Here is an 8,334-nt window from a genome sequence, read left to right as displayed (position 1 = left end):
AACGTAGGGAGTGAAGGATTGACAGAGACACAGAGGGAGAGAAGGCTGGAGAATGTAGGGAGTGAAGGATTGACAGAGACACAGAGGGAGAGAAGGGTGGAGAACGTAGGGAGTGAAGGATTGACAGAGAAACAGAGACAGAGAAGGCTGGAGAACGTAGGGAGTGAAGGATTGACAGAGAAACAGAGACAGAGAAGGCTGGAGAACGTAGGGAGTGAAGGATTGACAGAGACACAGAGACAGAGAAGGGTGGAGAACGTAGGGAGTGAAGGATTGACAGAGAAACAGAGACAGAGAAGGCTGGAGAACGTAGGGAGTGAAGGATTGACAGAGAAACAGAGACAGAGAAGGCTGGAGAACGTAGGGAGTGAAGGATTGACAGAGAAACAGAGACAGAGAAGGCTGGAGAACGTAGGGAGTGAAGGATTGACAGAGACACAGAGGGAGAGAAGGGTGGAGAACGTAGGGAGTGAAGGATTGACAGAGAAACAGAGACAGAGAAGGCTGGAGAACGTAGGGAGTGAAGGATTGACAGAGACACAGAGACAGAGAAGGCTGGAGAACGTAGGGAGTGAAGGATTGACAGAGACACAGAGGGAGAGAAGGGTGGAGAACGTAGGGAGTGAAGGATTGACAGAGACACAGAGGGAGAGAAGGGTGGAGAACGTAGGGAGTGAAGGATTGACAGAGACACAGAGGGAGAGAAGGCTGGAGAACGTAGGGAGTGAAGGATTGACAGAGAAACAGAGACAGAGAAGGCTGGAGAACGTAGGGAGTGAAGGATTGACAGAGACACAGAGACAGAGAAGGCTGGAGAACGTAGGGAGTGAAGGATTGACAGAGACACAGAGGGAGAGAAGGCTGGAGAACGTAGGGAGTGAAGGATTGACAGAGACACAGAGGGAGAGAAGGCTGGAGAACGTAGGGAGTGAAGGATTGACAGAGACACAGAGACAGAGAAGGCTGGATAACGTAGGGAGTGAAGGATTGACAGAGACACAGAGGGAGAGAAGGCTGGAGAACGTAGGGAGTGAAGGATTGACAGAGACACAGAGACAGAGAAGGCTGGAGAACGTAGGGAGTGAAGGATTGACAGAGACACAGAGACAGAGAAGGCTGGAGAACGTAGGGAGTGAAGGATTGACAGAGACACAGAAGGGTGGGGAATGAGTGAAATTGAATGTTTGTGATACGATTTGCCGATCTACTCTACAAGCTGTTGACAAATTAAGATTTCAAATGTTTACAAATGGGGGTCCGTGGCCAAATCATTTCCATATTAAATATGGGGGTCCTTGACATGGAAAGGTTTGAGATTTAGTTGAATCCCTAGATTGTCCTCCATGTACTAATTGTTCTCCCCCCCCCCCCCCCCCCCCGGGCCCCACACACACACACACACCACAGCTATCAGGCAGGAATACGCGCAGACTGCTGGACAAGAGCAAGACTTTCCACGTGACGTGTGGAGTGGCTATCTGCATCTTCTCTGGTGAGAAAAACGTGTGTGTGTGCTTGTGTGTGTGTGTGTGTGTGTGTGTGTGTGTGTGTGTGGCCCACATTTTCATGAACCACCAGTATGTGAATGAATGCATTCTTCATAAATTGCACTTCTGGCACAGTATGAGAGATACTGTTCTCTCTGGTGGAGGTGGGGCTTTTCATAAGAGCATGCACTATTTTGTGCGTGCGTGCGTGCGTGCGTGCGTGCGTGCGTGCGTGCGTGCGTGCGTGCGTGCGTGCGTGCGTGCGTGCCAAGGTTATAATAGTTTTGTTTTTTTCATTATAGTTTCGTTTTAGTTAGTTTTGACTTGTTTTTTTCTAATTCAGTTAGTTTTAGTTAGTTTTTAGAGCGGGTTTGCTAGTTTTTATTTTGTTTTTATTTTGTTGAAATGCTTAGTTTTAGTTTAGTTATAGTTTAGTTTTAGTTTTTTTTTCGTACTTTGGTTTATTTGTCAGGTATAGGATTAAAAAAGATCAATAAGTATTGTGTAATAAAACCTAAAAGATATACCATTTAAAAATCTAAACTCTAAAAGTTAAAAAACGTAACTTTGGTCCTTTATTTCTCCACATTGATGATACCATTTGGTATTGTGTTTTATATCATTTTAATCGTTGATCGTTGTCACCTGTACAACGAGGTATAGTCTGTATAGATTGTAAGAATCGTGGAATGAGCAACACAGCTAAACGTGTGGGTAGCGCCCCCAAAAAATGTGCCAAAATTGCAAATGGTTGCTATACCAACCCTTGCTTTGAGTTGCTTAGTGGATTGGATGATTGCACTCTCCCACAGTAATAAGGAAAAAACAACACTTGGTTCTGTTGGTTGCATGTACAGCACATGCACTCGTACAGCACGCCCAAGCTGATCCCACAAGTGTTCAATTGGGTTGAGGTCTAGACTCACAGCATTTCCACTCCTACATTTTGGAGGTACTCTGTGATCCTGGCTCTACGGGGCGAGCGTTGGCATCCTGGAGGATGGCGTTAGGTCCAAGATTCTGAAGATATGGGATTGCCACTGGCTTCAGAATCTCACTGCATTGAGATTGCCTTTAATGATGACAAGTTCTGTCTTGCCCGTGAGAGAGATACTGTTCCATACCAAACCAAGCTGTTGTGGCAAGGGTGAATAAATACCAACCACTTGCCATTTTGGCTAATGTTTTGGCAAATGTGTGCTACCCACACATTTAGCTGTGTTGCTCATTCCACAAATGCCTGATCCTTTTATTATAATAGGCCTATACCCTTCCGAAGTGCTCCGCATATTTTACTATCATCCTTATTGGACTGTCTTTTTCTTCCAAATTTTCCTGGCAGTGTCCGAGCACGAAAATAGCGTTTGTTCACCACCAAGTGTCACTGTTGCACAGCCTAACACACAGACACACACAGGCCAGGGAGGAGGGCTTACAGTACAGTACAGTACAGTACAGTACAGTACAGTACAGTACAGTACAGTACAGTACAGTACAGTACAGTACAGTACAGTACAGTACAGTACAGTACACTCACTTAAGACGGGTTTGATTTTCCAAGTAACATGCAGTCAGTTTCAGGCAGTGCAGAATGTAAACAAGCAATGTAAAGTGTGGCTACATGCTGCCGTACGGTGCTGAAAACAGCCGTAAAACTTGTTGGAGAAATGAGGAAATTAATCGAATGAATTTAAAAGGTTTATATTATGAATCTCCGAAATGCATATAAATATTGATAAAAACTATAACTAAGGGTATTTTTTCTATAATTATTTCAGTTAGTTTTAGTTAGTTTTGTGAACACACAATACAGTTTCAGTTTAGTTATCGTTTTTAATTTAGTTTCAGTTAACTAAAATGTTTTTTTAATTCTAGTTTTCGTTTTTTTAGTTAGTTTTAGTTAACTATTATAACCTTGGTACTGTGTGCGCGCGCGTGTGTGTGTGTGTGTGCTGTATCACGTATGTCAGTGTATTAGGCTAGTACTGTACATACTGTACAGTTCATATCAGTGCTACAGTCAGTGTGTGGATGGACAACTTGACCCAGGGCTTGCTCAGCATTCCATGTCTACCAGCTGTGGCGGATTACTAGTTGGGAGTCTGTGTGTGTGTGTGTGTGTGTGTGTGTGTGTGTGTGTTTGGGGCGGGGGGGGGGGGGGCTGTATGCGCGTGCGTGTGTGAGTTGTGTTGTGTTTTTGATATGCTTTTCAGCACACAGCTGCTTCCTGTGATTTTGCTCTCATGACATCATGGGAGCTGGGTGTGTGTATGTGTGTGAAACGTGTGTGTGTGTGTGTGTGTGTGTGTGTGTGTGTGTGCGTGTGCGTGTGCGTGTGCGTGTGCGTGTGCGTGTGCGTGTGTGCGCGTGCGTGCGCGCGTGTGTGTGTGTGTGTATGTTCCTTTCCCCATGGACCTTTAACTTGTTTCCCTTAGTACTTGTGAAACTGTCTGTTCCCTACCATACATATTGCATCTATGGACGCTACTGTATGCCGCGTCGCCCACTGTTACTTCCTGTGTGTCACATTGGTGCACAACATTAGATAAAGCCTAGCGTTAGCCAAGAGAAAGACATGTGTTACTGGGAATCTTGCTGCTCCAACAATGCACCTGTCGCTGAGCCTTTTAATCAGATGTCGCAGCGGCAAAGTGGCCCCAACAGCCAACACCACCGTGGAGGTTGTGGGTGCGAATCTGCTGTGGTACACCCTGCTTTGTTGAGGGTCTGAACACGATTTAATTGGCCCGCGTGTGTGCGTGCGACGTGCTATTTCTTATAGAGGGATAGGTATACAGCAGGCGTGTTGGGGCCGGGAGTCGAACCCGTGGCACACTGCCACACTGGATTACCAGCCAAGGTGCCCAGACGGCTACGCCAGGGCCGCCCGGGCCAAGCTCCATGAGCTTTTGATGCTTTTGTGTGACGCTGTAGTATCACCAGTAATTAGGTCATTCATTTACGAAAAAACACAAAAAGTTAGAATATGGAGATAAGAGGCTTCTGCCAGACAGCGACGATATACGTAGTTCATACAGTCCATATATTATGCAGACAGACAGAGAGACAGACTATTCTACATGTCTTGGCTCATGTCCATGCACTGTAAATCATATCACAAAAGAATAAATCACCTCCAACCACAATTACATCATCTCTGGGCACGTGTACTCAAACCCTATATAAACATGCACGGCCACACGCATGCATGCACGCACGGGTCGCACGGATGCAGCGCACACACCTTCCATTGGGGTATTTGGCCCAAACTTCTCATAGTATAGTTCCAATGAGACAATCAATCACACGGACACACGTGCAGGTAGGGAGAGAGAGAGTGGGGGAGGGAGTGGGGGAATCAGATTTTAAGAGAGACTAGAGACCCTTGTTTCTCATAATTACCCCCTAATTCTATCAGCTGTCGAATGGCTGCATGCTCAAGCAGTGAAGTCAAGAAGCTCTCTGCATGTGTGTGTGGGTGTGCCGGTGTGGTTGTATGTGTGTCAGTGAGTCACAAAAGATGTTTTGCTGACTTGCTGCTGAATAGACAAAGGAGCACTTGTGCGTGCGTCCACTCGCAGTTCGTTGTGGCCCATGTAATTAAGCATGTGTGTGTGTGTGTGTGTGTGTGTGTGTGTGTTCTTGCTTTTTTCTGTGTACATCTCTCTCTCTCTCTCTCTCTCTTATCCTCTGTAGTTGTGCATGTGTCAGCCCACCTGGCCAACTTGGTGAACTTCAGTGTCAGCTATTCCGACACCTTGCCTGCTCTGAACGTGGCCCGCTACAAGGGAGAGGTGACAAGTGAACGCACACATGCATGCACGCACCCACGCACCCATGCACCCTCGCACCCTCGCACCCACGCACCCACGCACGCACGCACACACCCATGCACGCACGCACGCACAGTCACACTAGCACAAGTTGAGGTTTCTCTTTACTCCTAACATTAAGTTTCCTCCTCCCTCATCTTCATAATTGAACCTTTTGTAATTTGTATCTTGTTAACGCCCTGATCATAACTAATAACTACAGCGTCACACAAAAGCATCAAAAGTAGCAGATCTGTAACCTCGAACCGTTTTTGAGATTTTGGATCTGCTGCTTTTGATGCTTTTGCATTTGAATCCTGAAAAGTAAGCGTTTTGGACGTGAGGTTTCCGCCCGACAGACACGGTATGTTAACACCCCGATCGCCCGGGGTTATAATCCATTAAAGCGCAAGGCGATTTATAGTAGAGACATAGTAGAGGAGTGACAGCACATGTGAGTGTGTGTGGGGAAGAATCAGTTGGCATATATAACAACTAAATTGGGGAGGAAGGCCATGCTTTTGGACATTAAAGCTTTCTGCCCGACAGTGACCATAATGGGTCTATGTCAGGGGTACTCAACTGGCGGACCGCGGTCCGCGACCGGACCGCGGACCACCTCTTTGCGGACCACCCAAAAAAAAAAAAATATATATATATATATTTTAAGTTAATAATATAAATAACATCAGATGGTACATTTCTCATGTGAAATTGCTGCAAAGGCCCCCAAAATATCCCCAAGGTCCCCCAAAATTCTGGCGCACGCTATGCGCGCGCACAGTGTGGCCTGCCAGGGCGTATAACTCCCGGCCTGATTTGGAGTTCCACTCCGGGCCTGCACTCTGCACCCCATTATTGGTTGGTTGGAAGGGGATCTGATTTGTATAAGCTTGGCTTGACCATACTAAAGGGGCATAGAGCCCCGCTCTCCTATGGACGCCGCGCATGGGACCGGACCTCGGTCTTATTCAAAAAAATATTTGTGGACCTTCATCATTTCTAGTTGAGGACCCCTGGTCTATGTCATGCATGTATCTGTCTGTCAATGAAAACATCCTCAGTGTTGGGCGGGTCCATTTTATTTTTACATTTCTTTTTCTGTAGAAATGTGTGCTAGGACAGTGTGACAAGAACTTTCAGCCTTACACACAGTACAATAAGGAATGTTTCCCCAATGATACATGTACATGTACATGCATGCAACATGCATATGAATGCAGCAACATGCAGATGCAAGCACATGCAGACTCTCAGAATAGACAAAACATTTAATTTAACTGAAATGAAAACTGTACTGTTGTGTGTTCACAATGCCCTTAGTTTCAGTCTTTGTCAGTCTTTGTCAGTATCCAATATTTGTCTGAGCTGTTTGATTCTCGCCCCTCACTATCCCCTAAAACTAAAACGGACTCATAACACTACTAACACGGAGCCCGCCAGGAACATATGAAACGTAGGGTTAAATTAGTACCCTACAAACCCGGAATTCTCGTTTTAACAGCAATGTATTCTTTCATCCATGTTTTAATCCAAGCGCATCGTTATAGCTACTATTGCTGACACAACAACATCAAGTGGGACACTGGCCGCGGCCATTTTGAAGATGCGCGAGCATCCACTTCCATTGTAAGCCCTGCAGTCAAAGCTCTGTATCTCAGAAAGGACATTGAGGGGGCCGTTTCTGGTGAAAACAAGGGTTTTCAACGGGCTGTGGCAGGCGGGCTGACACTCGTGAGACAACAACAACCAGCCATGACACCACACACAGCCAGTTTGTCATTGTAACATCCGGTTACGGATATTTGTCATTGTAACATCCGGTTACGGATATTTGGCTCTTTAAAGTACGTGTTACGCATGATTAAACCATGGCAATACGCGATCGAGGGATTAATTAATGGAGGAAATGGGCTAAATGTAAAACTAAGCCTTTTCACAAAATAAGAACAAAGCAAAACTAGCAAAGCAGCTTTAAAAACGACATACGCACGAACACTCTTTCTTTTGTTAATCTCTACTGACACATCCAATTGGAACTTTGGAGGATTTAATTCAACTGGTAGCTCCACTCACATGGGCTTTGTCTGTAAAAGACCACACACACACCACACACGCTCGTGCATGCATGGACCAACGCACACACGCACACACACACATGCGCGCACGCGATAATACTGTCTTTTTTTTCTATTTGTTTTTTTTAGGATCCAAGACTCATCATTTTAACAACAGGTGAGGAAAGAATGTGTGTGTGTGTGTGTGTGTGTGTGTGTGTGTGTGTGTGTGTGTGTTTCTGTGTGCGTGCGTGCGTGCGTGTGTCTGTGTGTGCGTGCATGCATGTGTGTCTCTGTATGTGTGTGTGTGCGACGTGCGTGTGTGTGTGTGCGTGTGTGTGTGTGTGTGTGTGTGTGTGTGTGTGTGTGTGTGTGTGTGTGTGTGTGTGTGTGTGTGTGTGTGTGTGTGTGTGTGTGTGTGTGTGTGTGTGTGTGTGTGTGTGTGTGTGTGTGTGTGTGTGCGTGCGTGCGTGTGTGTCTCTGTGTGTGTGTGTGTGTGTGTGGACCTCCTGTTTTAGGGCCACACAGACCCCCATAACTCCTACAGTGTCCAACAAATACGGGTCCATTTGGTTCCACACCTTATACACCTGTTAGGGTCCACTTGGTTCTTAACTCAGGGGGTCCCCTGGGCCCTGACCCCACTTTGCTCTATGCTATATGTGGTTCTCTGTATGTTTGATTGATTGATTGATTGATTGATTGATTGATTGATTGATTGAATACTTAATTGTTAACATTACAGGTAGTACAGTCAAATGCTATGCTAAAAGAATAACAAAATGGCTCGGGAGGCTTGTTTCCATTGTGGTCTACTGTACTCAATTCATCAGCAATATGTCACAATTCAAAAATGGCAGAAGTAGCAGATCAAAGAAAACCCACAAAAGGTTAGAATATGGAGATAAGAGGTTTCTGATATAATACTACAGTACATTACATTAAGGTTAAAGCTCCAGTAGCTTACTGAGGGGTACA

General features: G+C 45.6%; 1 protein-coding gene across 2 annotated transcripts in view; it reads left to right on the top strand.

The window, feature by feature from the left end:
• The window catches only part of nox4 (NADPH oxidase 4), a 63,062-nt gene that overhangs the window by 10,941 nt on the left and 43,787 nt on the right, over positions 1-8,334 (top strand). For both annotated transcript variants that reach the window (XM_083773690.1, XM_083773691.1), the window contains 3 exons: positions 1,408-1,492; positions 5,184-5,281; positions 7,507-7,534. In XM_083773690.1, the coding sequence (XP_083629816.1) occupies positions 1,408-1,492; positions 5,184-5,281; positions 7,507-7,534 (211 nt within the window). The remainder of the gene's footprint in view (positions 1-1,407; positions 1,493-5,183; positions 5,282-7,506; positions 7,535-8,334) is intronic.

This window comes from Protomyctophum parallelum, assembly GCF_964188405.1.
Source record: "Protomyctophum parallelum genome assembly, chromosome: 9".
Taxonomy (NCBI): domain Eukaryota; kingdom Metazoa; phylum Chordata; class Actinopteri; order Myctophiformes; family Myctophidae; genus Protomyctophum; species Protomyctophum parallelum.
Note: the sequence above shows the minus strand (reverse complement) of the source record. Positions and strands in the feature narration are given on the sequence as shown.